Source organism: Cololabis saira, chromosome 2 (assembly GCF_033807715.1).
Source record: "Cololabis saira isolate AMF1-May2022 chromosome 2, fColSai1.1, whole genome shotgun sequence".
Lineage (NCBI taxonomy): Eukaryota > Metazoa > Chordata > Actinopteri > Beloniformes > Belonidae > Cololabis > Cololabis saira.
This window is the reverse complement of record NC_084588.1, coordinates 20,570,345-20,594,309: the sequence shown is the minus strand read 5'-3', so window position 1 is coordinate 20,594,309 and position 23,965 is coordinate 20,570,345. Positions and strand designations below refer to the sequence as shown.

The 23,965-nt window shown below is 41.7% G+C and overlaps 1 protein-coding gene across 3 annotated transcripts in view; it reads right to left on the bottom strand.

Moving 5' to 3' along the window:
- fbn1 (fibrillin 1) overlaps positions 1 to 23,965 on the bottom strand; it is a 71,931-nt gene that overhangs the window by 15,880 nt on the left and 32,086 nt on the right. For all 3 annotated transcript variants that reach the window (XM_061740067.1, XM_061740076.1, XM_061740060.1), the window contains 31 exons: positions 23,828 to 23,953; positions 23,603 to 23,722; positions 23,076 to 23,213; positions 22,501 to 22,551; positions 22,267 to 22,392; positions 21,945 to 22,172; positions 21,731 to 21,856; positions 20,693 to 20,821; positions 19,577 to 19,702; positions 18,642 to 18,767; positions 18,435 to 18,557; positions 17,707 to 17,832; positions 16,639 to 16,764; positions 13,321 to 13,443; positions 12,429 to 12,551; positions 12,214 to 12,339; positions 10,383 to 10,505; positions 10,090 to 10,212; positions 9,812 to 9,979; positions 8,192 to 8,260; positions 7,974 to 8,099; positions 4,121 to 4,243; positions 3,859 to 4,017; positions 3,699 to 3,770; positions 3,466 to 3,591; positions 3,242 to 3,364; positions 2,383 to 2,508; positions 2,146 to 2,262; positions 1,935 to 2,060; positions 1,719 to 1,838; positions 967 to 1,092 (listed from right to left, as the gene is read on the bottom strand). In XM_061740067.1, coding sequence (XP_061596051.1) covers positions 967 to 1,092; positions 1,719 to 1,838; positions 1,935 to 2,060; positions 2,146 to 2,262; positions 2,383 to 2,508; positions 3,242 to 3,364; positions 3,466 to 3,591; positions 3,699 to 3,770; positions 3,859 to 4,017; positions 4,121 to 4,243; positions 7,974 to 8,099; positions 8,192 to 8,260; positions 9,812 to 9,979; positions 10,090 to 10,212; positions 10,383 to 10,505; positions 12,214 to 12,339; positions 12,429 to 12,551; positions 13,321 to 13,443; positions 16,639 to 16,764; positions 17,707 to 17,832; positions 18,435 to 18,557; positions 18,642 to 18,767; positions 19,577 to 19,702; positions 20,693 to 20,821; positions 21,731 to 21,856; positions 21,945 to 22,172; positions 22,267 to 22,392; positions 22,501 to 22,551; positions 23,076 to 23,213; positions 23,603 to 23,722; positions 23,828 to 23,953 — 3,870 coding nt within the window. The remainder of the gene's footprint in view (positions 1 to 966; positions 1,093 to 1,718; positions 1,839 to 1,934; positions 2,061 to 2,145; positions 2,263 to 2,382; positions 2,509 to 3,241; positions 3,365 to 3,465; positions 3,592 to 3,698; positions 3,771 to 3,858; positions 4,018 to 4,120; positions 4,244 to 7,973; positions 8,100 to 8,191; positions 8,261 to 9,811; positions 9,980 to 10,089; positions 10,213 to 10,382; positions 10,506 to 12,213; positions 12,340 to 12,428; positions 12,552 to 13,320; positions 13,444 to 16,638; positions 16,765 to 17,706; positions 17,833 to 18,434; positions 18,558 to 18,641; positions 18,768 to 19,576; positions 19,703 to 20,692; positions 20,822 to 21,730; positions 21,857 to 21,944; positions 22,173 to 22,266; positions 22,393 to 22,500; positions 22,552 to 23,075; positions 23,214 to 23,602; positions 23,723 to 23,827; positions 23,954 to 23,965) is intronic.

Below are 23,965 nucleotides of genomic sequence, written 5' to 3'. Positions count from 1 at the left end.
ATAGTGACCAAAAAATATCAACTCTATATGCTTTTTCTAAATAAGGGACACATTCTGATACTAAAAACAAATGGCATAATAATGAATTTCAAAATGAAGATTTAAATGACATTAACACTTGGCTAACATTGGCGACACGGTTCTGAAGAGGGTGATTGTGGTGACAGATAATGAATGGTCATGACTAATATCCAAAACCACTACAGCTTTATAATTTAAAACATATCAACAATTGGAGAGTCATGGCAGCCAAGTGGTTGACACACACACAAATTATATTGTCTTTGCAATACCCCAGATCCCTCTGTGCTCATGCCTGGGGGGTGGGGGTCACACATATTCTCCCTCAGAACACTCAAAAGATGTGACCCCTTTCAATTTCAACATAAATAAGAGTTTTCTGAGGAGGACAGGCATTGCCTTTGTCACTTGATTTCTTTTACTGCCAGTCTTGCTCACTCTCCACCCAGCTCCTCCCGTTTATCCCCCAACGTTCAGCTTAGCACTTCTGAGACTGGAGGGAAAAGTGAAATGCAAACTGTAAACTGCTTCACCAAACTGATGAAGTCATCACTTCAGTGTTTGGAGAGGGAACTCCCTAACAGAGGACTCAGCGCGCCCCCACCCAAGCCAAAAACATGCACACACACACACACACACACACACACACACACACACACACACACACACACACACACACACACACACACACACACACACACACACACACACACACACACAAGTGAGAAAATGGAAAACTGATCTGCTCCGAACCACCCTTGGCCTTGTTGAGGCAGCAGGCACCAAAACCAGCTGGAACACAGTGTGCTATCACGAAAGAGCCAGAAAAGTCAAATACTGCTGAACGCTACTTCGTATGCTCTCCGTGCTGTAAAACGAATACATAAGATCATTTCATAGTTTCATTCCCTCTTCTACTGATCAAATACAAGCACTCAGGATTACCTAAACATCTGCGTCCGGAGGCAGAGATCTGGAAGCCTTCGGGACACAAGCAGGTGAAGCTTCCTTCAGTGTTGGAGCAGGTGCCAAATGTGCACAACTCGGACGACTGGGAGCACTCGTTAATATCTGACAGACAAAGAGGAACAGCATCTTATCATTAAAAAAAAAACTAAAAACTATTTCGACACTACTTTTGTTGCCCCCCCGTCCTAAGGTACCACCATCTGCAAGAAAGATTTCGTACCACAATGTCATTGTCAATCCGAATGGAATTAGACAGAATGTCATCTCTTTCTAACGGAAAGATAAAAGGCATGGTATCTGGACAAGCCTGCATGTCATGTGTTCTTGAATCAAAATGAACAGCTGCTGCTTTTGCTGCTGAGAATTCAATGCTGTTCCTCCATGCTTCCAGGAACAGAGCACAAAGCAGGAATGTGTTGAAGTCTGCCGAATATCTCTTCATCAGCCCCACTATATAAACAATCTAAGTGTTCTGGCCTGAGCCCGCTCCCACATGTGAAAGGGAGTAGAGGGGCGTGTGTGAGGAGATGGAGTAGGTGGCTTTCTCCCCTCAGCAGAGCCAGTCTAAACTGAGATTTCTGCACGTGTGAGAGTGTGAACGTGTTCTATGTGGCTGGACACACATCTTCATACAAAGACTTTTCATTTATTCACAAATTACTGTTACTGTCTCTCAGGTTTTGGCCAATGTTTGTAGACTATGATGCAGAAAGAACTGGCTTCTGTACCTTCACAAGTTTCCTCATGAAGATAATAGCCTGGTGGGCAAATACACCTGTAAGACCCATCCATATTCAGACAGGTTCCTGGGCCACATGTTCCTGGATTCACTGCACACTCATTGATATCTGGGGGGGAGAGAACAAACAAGGGATATACACTAAAATCAGCATATACCATATTTATGAAAAAGAAAAGAAAAAAAAAGAAAGAAAAGCCCTTACCTGCACACAGTCTGCCATCCAATGTCAGCTCATAGCCGTCATTACACACACAGAGGAAGCTGCCCACCATGTTCACACACTGCCCGTTTCGACACAAGCCCCTCTGCGTTGCGCACTCATCGATGTCTGGTAAAAAAAAACAACATCAGAATGTATCAATAAAGGCACCATCTCTGACTTCTTCTAATTTATCCACGCGTGATTCACACACCTATGCAGTCGCCGTTGTGAGAGTTCTGAAAGCCGGGGTAGCACAGACAGTTGTAGGAGCCCACCGTGTTTTTGCACGTCCCGTTGCCACAGGGCTGTCTCTCACACTCATCCACATCTGAAACCAGAGAGCAGCATCCCTGTTTCATCTCAGAGGATGCTCACATTTCTCACGCAAGTGCAGAGAGACATTGGGTGAACAGCAAGTATGAAGAGAAAGGGAACCGGTGAAGCTTACCGATGCACATCGACTGGTCCCGAGTTGTTTTGTAGCCGTTGGGGCAGATGCAGCGATAGCTCCCCAGCGTGTCAATGCACTGACCAGGGTTGCACACGCCAGGGTTCTCCAGGCACTCGTTACGATCTGATGATGAGAGAGAACAGTTGTCATATCCTCTGCTCCCTCAACATACCCCCAAAATGACAAATTAGGAAGGATTACAAGTTGAAATAAATTTCACAAAAAAATAAGAGCTTAATATGGTGTTTAAGGCTATTTGGTCACCAATGTGGATTTCTTAAATAGGAAACTGGCTGTTAATCTTTGAACGTCATGATTATTTAAGTGAAAAAATATGTGGCTATTACAGGTCATTCTGATCTCCGGCCACAGTTTCAGCTTTCCTCGCTGGAGTCTGAGTCTGTTTTGTTCCTACAACTCGCATGAAAGCCAGGAAGCAAAACAGGATGTTGATTAAACATTTGCTTATCGGTCAGGACTCTCCAGACTGACAGCAACATGTTTCAGATATGCCCCAGCAAATGTTCAACAGCTCAACACATGCTCTGCGTTCTCTCCTCCTTAATAACAAGCCCACCATGACAAAATTCCTTGAATTATCTCTGGCATGTCACTGGCAGGAATGCACAATTAAAATAAAATTAAAAAAAAAAATCACATAGCAGCATCAAGCCACAGACAGACTGATATCGAGTTTTTTTTTGACATTTCATCAAAATATTTTCTTCAATTTGGTCCATGTATTCATCTATTTTTTATAATGCCATTAAGATAATTGTAAGTCTGAAGTTCCAGGCTGAATGAACAGTGGCATTATGAAGAATCATATGAGCAATAACCGCCCACACTGCCTTACCTAAACACTGTCCAGTGGGAGTGAAGCGATACCCAGGTTTACAGTCGCAGCGGAAGCTTCCAGGTGTGTTGAGACAGTTTGCATTCGGCTGGCAGACCGGCCCATTTTGGCACTCATCAATATCTAAAAAAAAAACAGGGGCAGACATGTCCTCACACAGTCATTCAAACACAGAGACTTATCTGATGATAAACCCTCACTCTTGTTTTAAGTGTGGGCCGTACCTTCACAAATCAGCAGCTTGTCATTGTAGATGAAGCCGATGGGGCATTCGCACCTGAAGCTGCCAATCATGTTGATACACACCCCGTTCTCACACACTCCTGGGATTTCCCTGCACTCATCAATATCTATAATATGGAAGGAAGGAAGAGACCAGGCAACAGTATACTAAAAAGAAAACCAAGAACTTCTTCTTCATGTATTCAAGCATTTGAACTGTACATATTTTTTTTACCAATAACCCGCCCAGTTGTGATGTCGATATAATATCCTGGTCTCTCACTGCCACACAGGGTGGCAAACTCATCTGAATGGGGATAAATAAATGAAATGATGAAAGCTGACCTGTAAATCTTGTCCTTCATAGACTGAGACACACATGTGTGAAACCTCACCAGTGCTGGGAACGGGACACTGTTCGCAGGGTTTATTCCATGCACGGCCGATGTTGTAGGAGCAGCAGCACATCTTTTTCGTCATGTTGAAGGTCAGCTCCCCGTCACATGTCTGATTGTCTGAGTAAAAGTTTCTGTAGCAGTAGCTCTTTCTCATGTCTGTTTTTTTAGGGGAAAAGAGTCCAACACAGATGTGTCACTGCAGGACAGCGTCTCTTTACTGCCTGGTTCAGTCATGATAAGGTGTGACACGCGGGCTTACCCATGCAGTTGTTCCCTCCGTTGACCGGCATGTAGTCAGCGGGGCAGATACAGGTGTAGTTGCCGATCGTGTTGTAGCACTGGCCTGGACCACAGATTCCTGGCTGTTCACACTCATTGATGTCTGCAGGCAGACAGGCACAGAAAAAAAGAAATCAGTTTGTTGATACACAACTTATTTCCTTCAACCCATTTATCCTTTTCTTTCCACATTCAATATTAATATGCAGCTTTCACCTCAGTGACATTTGACACTTGAGCAATTTAACAAAATGGGTCAAACAGTTGTACAAAACACCTTAGTCTTAATTTAAAGGAAAAGAAAAGCCATAAGGTACCGGCAACTGGATCTTAACCACAGTAGAGCAGAGTTTAAGGTCATTGGTTTAGTACTGCAAGAACATCACTCTCCCACTTCTTTTGTCTATGATATAATCATCTTACATGATCCGACAAATATTCAGACATAAAAGATCCAGTCATTAAATATGCCACTGGCAAGATAATCAACAACAACACAGAATTTGTTCACTTGAAAATATGTCAGAAGATGTGAAAGGGTGTTGTTTATCCATAATTTAATGGATTGAAAAATGTGGGTGGAAATCTTGGGTTTCAAATGATACTTTTAGTGGAGTGAGAAACCAGTCCTTATTAATATGTTAACTTTCTGTTACTTTTAATCACTGTTTGTAATGTGTCTCATCAGAAATCAGCTGTTTTCTTTTGGTAATTGTCATTTTTGCGATGAGTAAATATTTTTGAACTGCAAATGGTGAAGCTGGATAACCCACTGGGAACAATTATATAATAAGAGTAACAGATTTTTCACATTTGATCCGTTTCAAACACGTCACATTTAATGGTTTGGGGATTGACTAAAACTATTCTGTGTTAGAAATTGCTAAGAATCACATCCCCTCCTTTTAATTTTCAAATGTTGGAAGAAAATTTAAGTTCAATTGTCCAACTGGGTGCTAAGATTTGAGACACAAAAGTTGTGAGCAGTGATTTTTGGGTGTTGCACATTAGGCTTCACATCTTCGTACCACAATTTTGAAAGGTTAATATCTCATCTTGGCTGCATTGGTCAAAAATGTGTTTGTGACAAAATTTATAAAGATCACCAGTCTATCAGAGAAAGCTGACATTTTCTCAGAACATCCATCGTCCTTGCTGCATCCTCTGATGGATTTATGTCACTCTGTAGTTTTGCAGACATTAATAATCAGTTAACACCTTACAGCTTCATTCAAATCAGTATTTTAGGTAATTTACTCACATTTACAGCCATTTTGCCAGGAAAGGTGACAGAATGGAAAAATGTAGCACAATGTCATTGGTGTGTTGATCATGTAAATTATGAAACAACAGGAGGGAGCAGGGATTGTTATGGTTGTGCGGTGTGAGAATCAAGAGACAACCACCAGCCTGCTCTCATCAAAACAACTCAGGGGGGTGTTGTCTTCTAATCAAATCAAACTTTATTTCTATCCTTCTTCTGATGATAATAGGATTAGGAATCTGATCTTGGTTTGACAGATCTGTTCCATTTGTTGATTGCACCACAAACTATAAACTTGAAACAGTCGTGAAGTACATCAACAGCATGATACACCAAATACAAAAGAACAGATGCAATGAAGAAACTGCGGTGCATCTGTCAGCAGCCTGCTGAAGAGAAGAATCAACTAATCAGCTTACAAAAGAGACTGAAATAACTATTCTCAACATCCCATCAAATTATAAAAGGAGAACTAGCGTACGCTTCATTTATAGGTCGCACTGATGATGTTTTGCTAATGAACTGGCAAATTGTCCTATGGAAATGCCAAACCGATGTTTTCTATTGAAGAAATTAATTAATTCAAAAAGATTTATTCATTTGGCATCTATGTTCGAAGTGTGTTAACTCGTGTCTATTAAACATTACTTCACTTTATGGGATTTTACCCTGAAAGTGAAACCGAAGTTTGTTAATTTCTATAAAAATGTCAGTTCATTATCAAATCATTGAATCATCAGTAATGCAGGCAAGATGGGAAACATATGAGAGTGTTGCAGTAAAAGTTGATCTGGAGTTCTGCAAATGTTGCTGAAAGTGACAGAGGAATTCTTTGGATTGTTAATATCATATGTGCCAGATGGTGTTTAGATGCATCACGTAACGGGAATATGTGGTCAGCAAACAATGACGGCTCAAATGCCTGCATTCTGCTCGAGGCTGTCTCGTTGCTGCTTGAGGCTGTATTTTTCTTTTTAACCCAAGAAGATTCTCTGACGACACAGCTGAAAAATAGGAAACGCAGTCCTTGTTTCCTCCAGCTCAGCTCATAGATAGGAGAGTTTACTGACTGGAGGTCGGGTGGATGTACAGTCCTGAACTTCACAGAGCAGACACCCCCTTTTGTTCTTCTGGCCAACAAATACACAGCAATTAAAATGCCGCCAGCCACATGTCATTGTCCAGCGCCGAGCCTCCTCCTCTCTGGTCCTGTTTCTCTTTACAAAACACGCTTCTTATTTATATTTCATTCTCAGTTTCTCCCTCACTCATCTCTGACCTAGGTCTCAGCGTACTTCCCTGAGGAGAGGCCAGACCACATCAGAGCCTCGCTCCTCTGGACAAAGTTAGACTCTCGGCTGCCTCATCAGCCGTCCCTGACTGAGCTTTGCTGGGTTAGCAACAGAGGGGAACTAGAGCAGACACGTATCGAGCTGCAGTAGGACTACAGAGTCGGATATTTGTCTTTTTGCTCTCAGTGCTTTCTACTCCCTCTCCATGTGTCTCACAAAATGAGCGCCGCAGCAGATGGACTCAATTTCCTTTCTACGGAAACGTCCCAGGGCAAGAGATGAGGAAGTATGGGTCACCTGTGTCGTCATGTGTAGAAATACATGTCTTTTGTTTAATCGAGGCATTTTTTAACCCCCACCCTCCCCTTTTAAAAAAAAAACAACAAAAGTTGACAATTTCCTGAGGTCTTCATGACATACTTCGTAACATCCCTTGGTCAAAATGCGATGCAGCACAAAAAGCTCCCTTTTCTGTCCAGGAGGAGCTGGATAATTGTACTCTTATCTGTCTGTGATGTCACAGAGCCCTGAAAATCACATTTTATGTTCATATATATGTATATATACATATCTAAAATGTAGTTTTCTGAAGGGGATGGGTAACTTCATGAGCTGATAGCTATGATACAGCTGCCACTCAGGAACGGTTATCGTACCAGAATATCATCTACAGACATGGATCTTTTCAAAAATTATAAGCAAGTTTGGTCACCTTGAGTGTTACTGACAAGTGAAATTTTGGGCTCTGGCCCGTGGACTAATATGGGGTCCGGGGCCCTCTATTAAGGGCTGTCCGGTCTCTGTATGATCGGAGCAGGACTTTGGTTCACATTGCCGGCAGTAGATCAGACTTATTGCCGGTGCATGTTGGACTCCGGCAGGGCTGCCCTTTGTCACCGGTCCTGTTCATAATTTTTATGGACAGGATTTCTAGGCACAGCCAGGGGCCGGAGGGGATCCGGTTTGGGAACCACAGGATTTCGTCTCTGCTTTTTGCAGATGACGTTGTCCTGTTGGCTTCATCGGACCGGGACCTTCAAAAGGATAAAATCACGGATACAAGTGGCCGACATGAGTTTCCTCCGCAGGGTGGCTGGACGCTCCATTAGAGATAGGGTGAGGAGTTCGGTCACCCGGGAGGAGCTCGGAGTCGAGCCTCTGCTCCTTCACATTGAGAGGAGTCAGCTGAGGTGGTTTGGGCATCTGTACCGGATCCTCCTGGACGCATGTGTGTGTATATGTATATATACATAAAATAATCATGTTTCCTTTAATACCTTCACAGACTCTGGTCTCCTGGTTGAGGGCAAAGCCTCTTGGACATTCACACTGGAAACTGCCGAAGGTGTTGATGCACTGTCCTCCCTGGCACAAGCCTGGCAGCTCCTGACACTCATTGATGTCTGCCAAAGAGAAAAAAAGAGACACTAAGTGGCTCTGTGGACTGGGTGTGTGTCTGTAATAGTGCACACATGATAGCATGTCCGTGTCTGACCTTCCAAGATGACAGTGATTGGGTTTGGTCTGAAGCCTTCTCCTCCAGGACACAACGTCTTGTACTCAGCTGCAACACAGAACAGCACATCACAATAAACCTCAACAAGCTCAGCACAAACCACAATCATGTTTGTTTTATTGCAGAACTGTTTGAGACTAAGCGCTGAATGAGGTCACATGCTCAATTAATGAAGATGCATTAATAAAAACATTTTTAAAAAGAGATCCCTTTCGTCTGATTATCTGTCTGAGATTTATGTGCAGACCCCAGTGGGCCGCGCCTCGCTGCCACTGCTTAGAATTAAAAAGCAAGGAGAGAAAGTTTTTTTTCTTGTCACAGAAACAAGAGCTGAAAAGGCATGAGTCATTGCATGTAATGTTTTGAACCATCTGTTCGCAATTTCCAAGCAAGTTGCAAAAGGCTGTCTCATCTTTACCGAGAATTAAAGCAAACTCTCATCGCATGACAAAGGAGGGCAGCATGTGGGTCTGTTTGTTGGCAGAACAGCTAACCTGCACCTTATGAGGCCTGATTTACTTAGGTATATTTATATACTGGTGTTACTGTTAGTTGGCATAGTAAAAGAAAACCTTAATCCACTTCAAAAGAATTAAGGGGAAGACGATTTATCCTGATCTGCTGCGCGAAACAGCTACCAGAGGTTCCTGGCCTCAGATTAGTTTGCTGCAGGATGGCAATCAAAACTCATTTTTCACACGTTTCGAAACAGAAACTCTCTGATGACACAGCTTTAGCAAGAGGATAACATTCCTGTTTACACTATGCACAGATTTTCATTCACTTTTGTGTTTTATGATAGACGAGTAAGAGATGTAAAGAGATGTAGTGGATGTTTATATGTATACATGTATATATATATATATACCTGTATACATGTATATATATATATATATATATATATATATATATATATATATATATACCTGTATACAAATATATATATATATATATATATACCTGTATACATGTATATATATATATATGTGGACTGGACACGTGTACAAACATACATGCTATCTGGACTGTGAAGGATGAAATTAGACAAATTGCTATGTGGTAAACTATGTATCTTACTGAATTCTGTTGTTGATGTGATCATGAATCTTACATAGAACGGGGCGGGACTTTGATAAGCGTCAGCTTCTCCCGTACCCTTTTCGTCATGTGCTGAGTATGCAATGTATAATGTTCTGGAGATGAAATGTGTCTATATAAACATGCCGAAATAAACGAAAATAATAATATATATATACCTGTATACAAATATATATATATATATATATATATATATATATATATATATATATATATATATAAAAGGAGATCTGGAGAAATCTGGAGAATTAGGTGTGAATCCTCTATCAGAAATGAGTCTCATGGCCAGAAATGGCTCACTGCAGATAGATGATCATGGATAAGTGTCCCTGCTCATCGGTAATCATGACTGTTCAAATCTATTCCATATATGTGCATCTCTAATGTCAACAAGTATGTGTTAAGCAATGTAGGAAAAAGTCTGCTCGATGGAGACATTTTTCTGTGTGGTTGTACTGTAGAAAACAAGTGCAAAGTTTAAGCAACAAAGTTCTGACTCACTTGTGTTGACAGCGGGGCAATGTTCGCATGGATTTCCCCAGCCCATCCCCAAAGAGCAGCAGCAGGATGCCTTGGAAACTCCAACGCCGATCTCGTTGGAGCAGTCCAAACTCTCTGATGCATCTCCCCGGAAACGAACGTCCAGGTAGCAGCTTCCAGAGCGAGTGTCTGTTTTCACACATGCGGATACTCAGGTGGAGCCTGCACTGTGGGACTAATTCTCCACTCAGCTAACGACAGACATTAATGCTGTGCTGCGAGAGCGTGTTGAGTCTCACCTACACAGCCCACCCGAGTGGGGTTGAGTTCAAAATCTGGTGGGCAGTTACAGAGGTAACTTCCAGGGACGTTAACACACATTCCATTAATACAGGTGGTCGGGTAGGCACATTCATTGATATCTGAGGAGAAAGAGAAGCAAGACTTAAATAATATACATGTATTATTACTAATAAATCATAATTTGTCACGACAGTAAAGACAGGAGCAGTGGCTTTTCCAATTTCCTCACTGCATTCAAGCATAAACAGAACAAAACTGGCAAAACTGTCCGGTTTGGTGTTTGTCTCACCTGTGCAGTTGCCCCCACTCCTGTCCAGTTCATATCCGGGGTTACATTCACATCTGAAAAGTCCTGGGATATTCTGACACCGTCCATTGACACAGATGCCTGCGAAGGTGCATTCGTCTATGTCTGTGAGAAAGACGGAGAGACAGCCAGGAGTGAGATGGGTAGCTCATGGTGAAAAACTGCCATCTGAAGGCAGCAATTTACTGTATGTGTACATGTGATCAAGGTTTCCCGAAATATGATGGGAAATCTGGCAGTCTAGATGAGTTTATTAAACCAATCAATTACCCCCATTATATACATTAAATTTACAGAATCTTCCAATTTCATACACTATCTTCTGTTATTTTTAACCACTGACCTGAACGCGCACATTTTCAGTTTGGCAGTTTTTTTTCTGACTGATATATCCTCGTCATCATTGTTTACAGGCCTTTAAAAGGCCACCTGAAAAAACACCACCCGATCAGAAACTGTTTGCACGTTGAAAAGGTTAGGGTGGCTACACGCCAGACGATTTTCAGCTTTGACTGACTTTAAAAACACGGAAGACCAAATGCTCCAAATATGATCCAGCCAGACTTTGAGAACACACACTGAGCACTTGTAGAAACGATTTGACAGTATTCGCAATTCCATTACCCCTAAATATCGCAGAGAAAAAGCTGTAATGGAAAAAGCTGTAATCTGAAAAAACTGCCAAATATTGCAAAACAACTTTTTACCCTTTTCATGAGGTGGTTCTTCATGTGTGTTAATAATTTTAGCCTCATTAATTTCTTGACTTTACGGGGAGCAGTAAAATAATTGTAATAAATCACACATACACTTGAGGGTTATTTGAAGATATACAGTAGTCAGTTGTAACAAACTTCAAATCAGGGCACTCCCCACTAACATTTGCGGTGGGTTAACCAGCCTCAAGATCAGGTATAAGATCATCTGGTGTGTAGCCGGTCGGAAAGGCCACGGGCCGTGAAGCAGCAACAAAGCATCTGCATTTGTTGTGTGTCCCACGTCTCACCAAACACATTTTTAAATTATAGTCATACATCAAAGTCGAAGTGCAACTGTGCATGCATTTTAAATAATAAAACGATGACGTTCTACATCATCATACAGTTTCTAGATGAGTTTACACGAGGATTTTACATGCTTTTCAATTAACAGTCCAATAAGTGGGCTTTGTTACTCTATATGTTATTATATACGTAGTTTATGACTGTGTACAGAGTACAAGACCCAGAAACAAGGATCATTTTTATATGCGTAACAAGGTCTTGAGCCACAGAATAATTTGTTTAATAAACTAACAAAATGCAACACTAATTATGTGATCCCTTAAGCATAATTTTACTGGCAGAAACCACAAGTGATAAATCATTACAACTAGTAAAAAAAAACAACAACTTTAATTTAGCAAAGATGAACTGCCTTTGTCTTATAAACATTTCTCATAGTTTTGAGCACACGAGTGGTGATGCATAGCTTGTCAATGTTCCATTATCATGATGAAATGTGATGCTCTAACACCACATCATCGACCAAGCAGGCAAAGGAAACGAGGCAAGATCTATAGCTGTGGATAGTTTATGGATTATATCTACTTTGATGATGAACACATTGAGCAATTCCTGTGTTCAAAATACTCTTTCATTTGCTCCGTTTGAAGCAGCATCTGTTAGGGCCGGTTGTTTCCCCAAACAGGAAAACAAACAACCGTTCACAAGAGTGAACACCAGACTTTTCTGGATCACTCTGCAAAAGTAAAACTGTGGATAGATTCAAAAGTCTGGAACCTTCCGGACAGGCATATTTAGCAGCACCTCACCTTCGCAGGATTTGCCGTCAGGTGTGGCGATAAAGCCCATGTCACACTCGCAGCGGAAGCCGCCCGGCAGATTCAGACAGTGGCCGTTTTCACACAGGTTCCCGTTCTCTGCACACTCGTCGCTGTCTGCAGTGGCGATCGCAAAAACAGTCAGTGAACCCAACATGTATTCATGCATACGAGGCGATTTTGGAACATTGGTTTGTTTGTGTGACCTGAGCAGAAGAATCCATCTCCGGAGAAACCCTCCTTGCACGCGCAGCGATAGGAACCCATGGTGTTGAGACACTCGGCGTTGTTGCTGCACATGTGTGTCCCGTTCGAACACTCATCCAAGTCTGAAACACAATACATTTGAAAAAACACTTACATGTCAGCAGTTGTTATTTACCTCATCCAAATGGTTAAAAAGAAAAAAATCTGGTGATGTTAGATAGTCTTAGTTTTTCTTTGTGACAAACAAAAGTTAAAATAATTTACTAAAACAGCTGAGCAGTGTTGTTTTAACCTGATAAAGCTGCATGTATCATGTGTGATGCACAACATTCTGAGACCTCTGCACCACTCCCAAAGGCAAAAACCAATAAATAATGCCCAATGTATTCATAATGATGCCAAAATATGATTTAGAAACTGTTAAAGACACGCCTGTGGGTGTTTTTAGTTTCTGTATATAGTAAACACAAAAGATTTTCTTTGTATTATTTTATGTCAGGCTTTGAAGAGTTATCCAAACACATGTGAAACAAACAGGAATAAACTAAATATAAAAATGTATAAAGTACACGTGTGTGTGTGTATATGTGTGTGTGTGTAACTATTTTCAGTTGTGACTTAATACATAAAAGCATTTGGCAAGAAAAGGCCATTTGTTGAAAATAAACAGTAACTATATTTTAACATTGGAATTTGTTTTAATTTTGGATGCTTTATGTATTTGTTTTTGTACTTGGACATTAATACATGCTATAATCTATTAGACTTTAACTACACAGACTACAAATAAAATCACTGCTGGTTTTATTTTTTGGAACTTATTTTCATAATTATTTCTTTTCTTTTAGAAAAACATTAGAAACAGTATTTGTGGTCATTTCTTGAGTTTACCTGTGCATTTGAGGCCGTTGCCGATCCAGCCGAGAGCGCAGTTGCATTTAAAACTGCCCGCTGTGTTGGTGCAGGTCGCATGTTTGTCGCAGTTGTGGGCTCCGATCTCACACTCATTGATATCTAACAGTGAAGAAGACAAAGAAGAAAAAAAACAAACCAAAGTCACATTTCTGATGGTTTAGTGATTTAGATCTGCTTTCATTTTCATCAGTGGAGAGCCGTCCTCAAAGGCATTATGCGTCAACGCATTAACCTGATCTTGACACCGACATTCATCCTGTGAGGGTTCACTGAGCTGGATACTGATTGTTCATGTGTCCAGAAAATAAAAAAATAAAAAAAGCCATGTGTGGGAGCAATACACTGATGCTATGGCCATGATCTGTCTACAGCGATCTCACTGAGGTACGTGTAGGGGCGGAGTTTTCTCTTCATTTACAGACTGCCATGAGGACTCATATGAGGTTGTTGCAGTTTATATTTTGTGAGGTCACTCTCACATGACCAACTAAATGGCACACTGGAAACATTCTGTGTACAACAATGATGACTGCTAATCTGAGCAGAAACATCTGACCAAAACAATACCTGGCCTTGGACCTGAGGAGTGAGTGTTTCAGCTTTGATAGCGTAGCTGAACCGCTGCGTTTGTGTGGCGTGTTCCTGCACATCCAGGCGAGCCACGCAACGAACTCTATCAAGATGTTAGGTTTTATCGGCCGATGAGACGCGCTCTTCTCCGAGTGTTGGTCTTTGTGAGGGTAGCAATTCAAAACACTGTCAATTACAGATTATAGTGCTGCTGGTTTACAGCCTTTCTGAGGAGAGAGCACGTTTATTTACACCGCATTTGATGATGGGGTTAATATAAGGGCCTAGAGCAAACGAATCTGTGGATTACAGGCGGAATTAATGATCATTTCCCTCGCCGGGCCTTTGATGACAGACAGAGCACAACAAACACAAAGACGCACAAGAAAAAGTGAAGTACAAACAGGGGATTGTTGCACGCAAGTAGTGTGTGAAGCAGTCACAGCTGGTGTCTATGCAGTTTGTCAGATGAAATAAACCCATGAGAGGCGGTAGTAAAGACTTACACATCTGCCTAATTACCTTTCTAGCTGTCTCTGATTTTGTGTGCCCTTCCTGGCTGTCTCCATGTTTATCTGGCAGCCTGCATGTCTTGATGACCAGGATTTACATACTTAACATTTCTCACCTATGAGTCTCTCTCTTCCCCATAATTCCTCAGCAATGGCATCAGTGACTTGCAAATGTGTGCAGGCACCACTGACACAGGTGGATATTGAAGTTTTAAGTAGATATTTGTATGTGTGACTGTTGCTTTTAAACACAGATTTGATCCAGATTAGATCAGATGTGTGCTTAGATTCTCCGAGGAATAATTTTGCCTTTTGGTCTCAAAATAAAACACTTGAACACAGTGTTTTTGAATGTGTCTCAATGTAATTACCGTGTCAGGCCTTGTTTTTTTTTGTTGAATATTAAATCTTCTCAACATTACAATACAACAAACTTGTTGTGCTAAAGGAGAGGAAAACTAAATGAAATCCCCAGTCGACCTCACGCCTGAACAGTTTTTCCTCACAAATTATAATTTAGAAAGAGATTTTGAAAATGCATAAAAAACAGTCACACTGACCCGTCTAAGATACAGATTCAGTCAAGCGTGCTCATGTGACACGTTTGAACAATGGCTTGTGCATTATTTTTTAGCAGATTAGGAGTTGTTATTCACTTGTCTTTGAGAGGAGACCCTGCATGGCGGAGAGGACTTTTGATTTCCTGGTCTGAGGCTGAAATTCCTAACAAATGATTCAGAACCGGCTGCTCCGATCCAATACCCTCTTTCTCAGGACAAGGAAAATACTGTATGGACATTTTAATGGGATTAGAAAGAGCAAAAGCGTGTCTGTGTGGGAGTACTCGTGCTTGCGAGCGACTGGGTGAGTGTGAATCAAACTTTGGACAAACCTGTTTATTTGTGTCTGAAGCGAGACGTGCTGCTGCTGCTGTCTGAGTCATTTTCGAGACAAGGCCAGATAAAATCACAGACGATTCTTACAACTAGCCCTTAATCACAAACTAAGCGGTGTTATAAATCAGACTTAATTCCCGATAGATGACAAGTGAGTCCAAACCAGCGAAGACTGTAGCAGCCCAACTGACTGTGTATTTATGTGTTCTGGAGCTTTTACAGGTGATTACGTGCTGGAGGACTTCTCCAACCATCACGTAATGTTTAACTGACCCTAATGAAAGAGTAACACAGGAATAAACAAAAAGACAATGTAATGCGTACATCTGATAGCAGAAAGTGATCTCACTGCTCCTGTTGCTGTTGCTGCATGTGTGTGTGTGTGAAAAGGCGCTTTTGAATTATGCTCTTGAATGAGCGTGAGTGATGTCAGCATCTGTTCTTTGCTCACCTGTCTCTCTGACATTCTTAGCTCGGGCCGCTTGACAAAACAGGACGCACACCTTGCTCACCTCTGAATCAGCAGTCGACAACTACTGGCACCCATTCACTCACTGTCCGCCAGTGACAGACAGAATTTTGAATTTAGGAACTTTATATACGGGATGTTTGACTGGGAAGAATGTACCTCAGAAGACGTTAGGATTACCTGATGGCTTAGGATATGATCGTTTCCCCACTAGTGAGCCCACATGTCTCTGAAAATGTTGGAGGAAACTTTCCCGTTGACTCTTTCTTGATAACTTGACCAAAAATGCGATCTCAGACTAATTATATTCTTGCACAAAAACATATTAAAACATTTCCCTGCTGCATAACAACTGTAGGAAATTTTAAATATGAATTTTGAGCTTTCTCCTCCACTGTTCTGGGATGTTTTACCATCTTAAGTGTCCAGTGGATGCATCCTCGATACAAACAGTTGAGCATAAACATTTTGGCGAGGCGTGGCGAGATGCAGAGTTTGGGACAGTTTGAGTGCAGACTAGAGAGTGACTACATGTTGGTCACCTTATGAAGGAGTTCTATATGGAGAGCTATGAAGAAGACACTACTAGTCTAATTTTATTGCATCACTGCTGTTGCACAGATTTAGTCTGATGCATTCTGGGATCAACTGAGAGCACAATACCGGCTCTAAAAATTCTCCCTTCTCCCTTATGTAGTGAGGAGAGGGTGATTTAGGTTGGATAGGTACTTCTGATGATGTTTCACAAGTTCAAAAGTGCAGACGTTCAGACAAGAACACATGCTGAGGAGTGCCAAAGCGTTTTGGTTTGTGTCTCTGAATGCTTGTGCCTGTTCGTTTCACTCACCTGTGCAGCCTGTGGTTCCCTTACGCACAGAGTATCCAAGGTCACAGTGACAGATGAAGGATCCCTTCGTGTTCTCACAGTTCCCACTCAGACAGATGTTTGAGTTCAGCTCGCACTCATCCACATCTAGACAAAGAGGAGGAAACGGACGGATCACGAATCCCGGCTTGCTAAACAAAACTACAATAAAGGAAAGGTTTCAGATAATTTATGGCGGCTTTTGTTGATTCCGACTGCCAAACATGGTTTGATAAGCTGGGACTCTTACAACTAAAATCATACAACATGAATTACACTGAGACTACGGCTGGGCGATTTTGGACAAAAATAAAATCCAGATTTTTTTCTCTGAAAACCCGATTTTCGATTTCGATTTCGATTTTTTTGGTAAAACTACAAAAGACAATGGAATAAATTGTTTGCTATTTTTCTTTAAAAATAAAGATAAAATATTTTAAACAAATTTCCCTATTGGGAATGAAGTGCAATTGAAAGATACTGTTAATCCTCCTTGAGTTTAGTAAAGTGACATTTACAATTTTCTTGACCAAACAAAGATGACTAGACGAGCTCTGTCTGCAACCAGCTGCAAAAAAGGAAAATCGATTTTCCGATTTTCCTTTTTTAACATCGATTTTGATTAATAAATCCGATTTAGATTTAAAATCGATTAATTGCACAGCCCTAACTGAGACTATAAAATGAGTGTTCGTGCAAACCCGTTTGAGTATTCTTACAACTCGGATATCAAGATTTAGTTTTCTGCCTCAGTGGAACCAGACGTCTAAATGTTACAAACCCCCCCCCCCTGCTCAGCCAAACTAACACAATGTTCACTATCTTCCAAATCAACAACAACATTACTCACTGCTCTGTCAAGCACAGACCCATAGACCTGAGTCATTAAACTTTGTTCTTGTGACTCATCTCTTGTATAGTCCTGAAGGCGATCATTACGTAGTTTCAGTGAACCTCCGAGAATTTCAACCTCCTGGATCCAATAAGTACCGCACTGCAGTGGGTGTAGCGTCAGAGTTTAATTATGAACTTGAAATTTGCAGTCATTACCCAGACACGACTTCATGTCCTCAGATGACATGAAGCCATCGAAGCAAAGGCACTGGTACGTCCCCGGGGTGTTGGTGCACTGGCCCCCATCACAGATGTCGTGGCCCTCCTCGCACTCATCAATATCTAAAGATTGACGACAGAGGAAGAAGGGCGAATCAAAAACAAAACAGGAGAAAGTTCTGTAAGGCAGGAGCAATGTCAGTTCAGTAAAAGACCTTGTACAGTTAACTCCTCGTACCTCTAAAACATTTTAATTAAAGGCATGAGAGTCAGACTATGAAAGACACACAAAAAATGCTGTCATTTTCAAAAATAAACACCTTTGAAACGAGAAAGAAAAATCTCTCACTTTGCTGGGATCATCTTTCACTTCCTTTCAACGCTTCAAAGTAAATACAAAAAGGAGCGTTCTTCATTTTAAGTCTTAACCTTTTGAGTTTGCCAGCCGGATCACAGCTGTCTCTAAACTGTGTATGCAACTCTTCAATATCACGTGCTGCCTACTGCTACTCTTTCTGTCTAACCAAACACACATTTTGAAGTACTTTTGCACTTCCATATATGAAGAAAAATCTGATTTATGAAGCATTTCACTGAAAGACACTTTGTTTTTGCTGGATCATTGAGATAAAATGAGCAAAGGTACGCATAAAAGTGTGCCAAATGCATAACACTTGGAGAATGAGAAATATATGTGCAGTGATAGAAAAGGACATGCTACTCACCAGTGCAGCTTCTCAAATCGGGCATCAGAGCGTATCCGCTGTGGCAGCTGCACTCGTAGCTGCCCTCTGAGTTGGTGCAGAAAGTCTCACAACCGCCGTTCTCGATCGTGCACTCGTCAATGTCTGAGAGGCAGAAAAACACACACTGGTGGCGCTAAGAACGAATAAAACTGGAAAAACGTATTGAGTTGAATATTCAAAACGTACCGATGCATTCCAGCTTGTCTTCCGTGGATTTGTATCCCGTGTTGCAGCTGCACTGGTAACGGCCGATCATGTTGATGCACTGGCCGTTCCTGCACAGCCTATCGCTCAACTCACATTCGTTGATATCTGTGGGAGAATAATGGCATTATCACAATTCCGCACATGTAAAAGTACAGAAGCAACCGAACAACATGCAACAGACCGGTGACTGGAACAGAAAACACCGCAATGAATGGATTTATCAAAAACTGTACAAAAACTCAAAGCTTTTTTGCCGCCTCCATGAATTGGTGTGGGGACAGAGATGTTCCAAACATGGCTGCCAGCTCACATGTGACTTGTAAACAAAATGTTCTTTTTAGAAGGAAGGCTGCTAAAAGGTTGAAATGTTGCCTCTTTTTTCTCTCTTTTACAAGTTTGGAGTCTCACTGTAGCATTCTGCACCGGCTGTAGACAAGACAACCAGGAAAGGCCGATACCCAGGTGCAAAAATCCAGCTTTGGGGATATTTATGTGGCGCTAACATTCCTCATATCAATGAGAGAAAGGATGGAAATCAGTTTAGCAATGTTCCTCAGCTATAGACATCAGCTTTTCACAAAGGGTCAGTGTCAAATGCAAGTATGAAACAGCTTAGAAGATCTTACTAAACTATAGCAGTTATAACTAAAATGCTCACTTCCTCAAAATGAGAGAAGATTCAAGTAGAACACATGTTCACATGCATGTAGACCCACACACACTGATCTGGAGTTGCCGTACACATCCCACACATGAACAGCTGTGACAGAGAAGCCTCAGCGAGCCCACACACTGAGGCCCAGACAGCGGCAGATGGAGGGAAATGATCCAAAGCTCACTTGTCTTTCCAGCTGTCAGCTCTTTGACATCTCCATTCCACACATATCACTCAAACGGATGATGTCATTACTTACCTAGACAGGCCGAGCCGTCGGGCGCGATCTCGTGTCCCTGTGGGCACAAACACTGGAAGCTGCCCTCTGTGTTTACACAGTCACCGCCACGGCACAGCAGAGGGTTCCTCTCGCACTCATCGATGTCTGGCGGCAGAAGAAAACACACACAATCAGCCAGATACAGTAGGTGCTTCACCCCTTTCGAGACCCCCTGGACTGATGGCTTGGAACCGCAGTGTACGGGACCGGCATTGAGGAACTAGTTGCTGTACGAGCTTTTTGAAGATGGAAGAATCATTACAGCAGCGGCCACATCATTTCCATTTCCAAATGCTTATTTTGCCACAAGCAAACTTTGTCTTTCCAATTTTGTCCTAGTCAGAGCTCAAGACCAGCAAAAATATCAAAAATCTTCTTTTGGTTTACTTCTAGGATTTAATCAGTTGCAGACTAGAACAAAAAACAGGAAACGTTCACAGACAGAAGAAAAAGGACTTATAATTGCATATAAAAATCACTTTCCAGGCCATTTAATTGACTTAACATGCAGGTCAAATACCGCATGCAATAAAGAACAATTATTATTATTAAAAAAAAAAGAAAGATTCATAAAAATGGACAGGCTTTATGAGCTTGTGTGACGACACTTGGGACACTCAGAATGAGCTCTCTCAATATGCCACAGGGACTTAAAGTCGCTGCAATTCTCTCTCTCTCTCTCTCTCTCTGTCTCTCTCTGTCTAACACATAAACGTGAAAATATAGGATTGCATCATCCACCTCCAGAGAGAGTTACAGGTTTGGCATGTGTGCCTGAGCACCTCAACCAGGGCTTATGACAGAAAAGAGAGCGTGGAGGAGGTGGTTGGGTTCAAGGCTGGGATTACGTGGCAGGCCCTCCCTTCATAAGAAGACCTTTACAGGCTGAAACGGCTTTCTGGTCTTAGATGCTGCCATTTTAACAGGGTGTTTGAGGGAGGCATTAAGACCATCAAGCTCTAAGTCCGCACAAACCATTTCATGTGAAAGAATGCAGTCTCTGCACACAACTGAGCCATCTGAATCAGGAGAGATGAGCCGGTTTGTGCAGATTTAGGGTCTCTAGAAGTGGATGTGTGTGGATTTGTTACTCACCCATGCAGTTTTTCATCATCATGAAGCCACTCTCGTAACCTTCGAAGCACTCGCACTCAAAATCTCCAGGCGTATTGACACACCTTCCCTCTCCACACAGGTCCGGAGAGATGCGGCACTCATCAATGTCTACAGAGAGGAAATGTAACAAAACTTGAAAATGCACTGACATGCACACATACAGTTAAAAAAAATAAAAAATACATATATATTTATGTTAAGATAAGACTAGCACGGAAAAAAGCCTAGAGGATAAAGCATGAGGTTTAAGTGCAGGGCAAACGGAGCATGAAAGCACAAAATATTCGACAAAAGGCTGCAACATGAAAGAAAGACTATAAAATGGGATCAAATGGAGATTAAATGGCTCCTTGAGCAGATTCCTCCACAGTCTAAATCTAAGGGCCTGGCCCCTTTCGATTTTGAGCCACATTCTGAAACACTTAACACAAAGACTTCAGGCTGGAGTCTCGGTCTTATGAGGCTTAAAGGTCCCATGTGTCATTAACTTACTAGGATTCTATAAAACATTTTAGAATAAATAAACTGTAATGCAATTTAAACCTCAAGCGATGTGTGCACATTACAGCTAAGCAGTAATGTAGCTAACCAGACAACATGGGACCAGGTCCAACAAAGTCCAAAGCAGCCAGACTCCTATTAGACTGAATGAGCTGAATGTCGGCACTGGCTTTACACCACTTTGCCGTAATTAGTGTTGGCAGTGAGATCCGGAAAAGGGGGGGCTTGTGGAAAGATAATGGAGCTGTGACATTCAGCAGAGATTTAAGTTAAAAATAGAAGTTGCATGAATGTCATCTAGGATCTCCAAACTGATGCCTGAGTCTAGATGGTCATTTATCAGTTGATGAACTGTTAAACGATCGGATGTTGACCTCGAATGTAAGGCTACTGGTTAATTCTTAAATGGTGATATAATAATATTTGATATAATAACTTTAATCAAAAGACTCATATTTTTCAATTTACCCAAGCCAAAGGTGCCAGAAAACTGATAAGAACCTAAAAAAATCTCACCAGTGCAATTCCTTTCATCAGAGTCCAGCGCATAGCCACTATCACAGCGGCAACGGAAGCTGCCGATGGTGTTTCTGCACCTCCCATTAGAGCACAGGCTGTTGATCATCCTGCATTCATTGATGTCTGAAGTTTCGAGCAGAAAAACAAACATACGTGAGAACGTTCACAGCAAACTCCGTGCGGTCTGTGCAATGTGCGAACAGCGCAACACCTTTGAGCATTGGCCTGCCATTGATGAAATCGCCCTTATGCGAGAAGCCTGGACCGCGAGGACAGAGCTGGGTGTATTCGGGCGTGCCGCTTTCTGGACATTCGTCACATTCGGGACCCCAGGCCACGCCAACTGAGCAGCAGCAGGCGTCCACGCGGTGCTTCCCCGCTATAGGCAACCCACAGCGGTCATCGTCGTGGGTGAGGTAACAGTGCTCCGTCCGCAGGTCTGGATGTAACACACACAGAGTTTGCATGTATTTTACAAGAAAAATACAAAGTTTTTTATTATTCGATATGCACAGTCTACCTAAAAACATTACCTATACACGTCCTCCCACTGACATCGACAGTCATTCCTGGAGGGCACTGGCAGAAAAAGGAGCCTTGAGTGTTGATGCATTTGCCATTGACGCACACCCCAGGAAAAACTTGACATTCGTCCACATCTGAGAGTCAGCAGAGACAAAACATAAAATTATGGACAACAATGTTCAGTGCTTCAAATCAGATGAAAAGTAGAGTTTTCTGTGTCAAGACCTCAAAGCAGCTCTTACCCTCGCAGTTATTTCCTCTCACTCTGGCAAAGCCTTTACCACAGATGGGATCTGAAAAAACAAGTTTTGGGTTTGAACATTGAGAGATGCAAGGTTTTATTTTTTTTTAAAAAGGGTTGTTTCTACTTTTCAACTTTTACAAGGAGTATTTTGGAAATCTCTTTTTATCACTCCTGTAAAGAGTCATGGCTATATTTTAAGAATAAACCATAAACAATGAGGGAAAAAAGCTCTGGATCAACCTTGACAGCTAAAAAAAAAGTGAAATAACAAAAAAAAACCTGAAAGTATGGCATACAGTATGTATGAACTCAAAAGATAAGAAGGGTTTCATAGTATAGACTCTAAAATTATATGCATGTATACTCTTGTTTATTACAGATTGTATTTAAAAAAAAAAATAAAGATATGCTGCAGTTATCTAATAGAACGTGAAAGGATTTACTTGGACGTACACAAGAAACATAATCTTTCCAGGGTTCTAAAAAAAAACTGTTATTGGAAGCACAAGTGACCCCAAACCAGTTTTCCATGTGGTCTCACTATTTGAAACATTACAATGAGGTATTAATCACCTTTTTCACATTTAGCACATGGGCTGTTCCAGGCTTCTCCCAGTGTGGCGCAGCAGTGAGACTTGAGCGTGGCTCCGTTGATGTTGATCTCACAGCGATTGTTGATTATCTTCAGCCAGCAGGTGCCCATCGCTGTCTCTGTTTTATTTAAAAAAAAAAAAAAAAAAAAAAAACGAAAGAAGAAAAAGCCTCATAAACATGCACTGCAGGATGATGTAACAGAGCTGGTTTGGTACTTACAACATGTCTGCAAAGGTTATTTGATGCGTAAATCCTGCATTCAATTAGGACACCTGTTGTTTCTAAAATAAAACTGGCTCACTTGCTGTCAACAATCACATAGAAAGGAAGCTGGTTTCTTGAGGCTTCAATGGTTTTATCTCTGTTTCTTCCAAGCTTATTTACATCAAACATTCCAAGTTTTAGTAACGGAATATTAAACGTGAACTTCTTTCATGTGATTCTGGTTTTGTGAAAGAATTATTTTGGAGATAATGGTGAGCACGAGCAGCATGATGCTGTCTTACCTATACATTCCAGCCCAGTGTTGTCCAAGACGCTGCCCGTCGAACACACGCAAGCAAAGGATCCCTGCCTGTTCACACAGACTCCGTTGATGCAGGGCTTGGACTCACACTCGTCCACATCTGTGGGGCAAAAAAATAAAAAACAAAAAAAGTCTCAAACATGTAATTTTAGACGGACAGTGATGCCGTGGTTGCACTGCACAACAGGACGAGCGTTTCCCTAACCCTCGCAGACATCTGTTTCCGGGTCGAAGAGGAAACCCGATGGACACTGGCACGTGAAACTTCCAGGCGTGTTCCTGCACAGACCGTTGTCACACAGCAGCCTGTTCATTAGACACTCATCAATATCTGAGGAAAAGC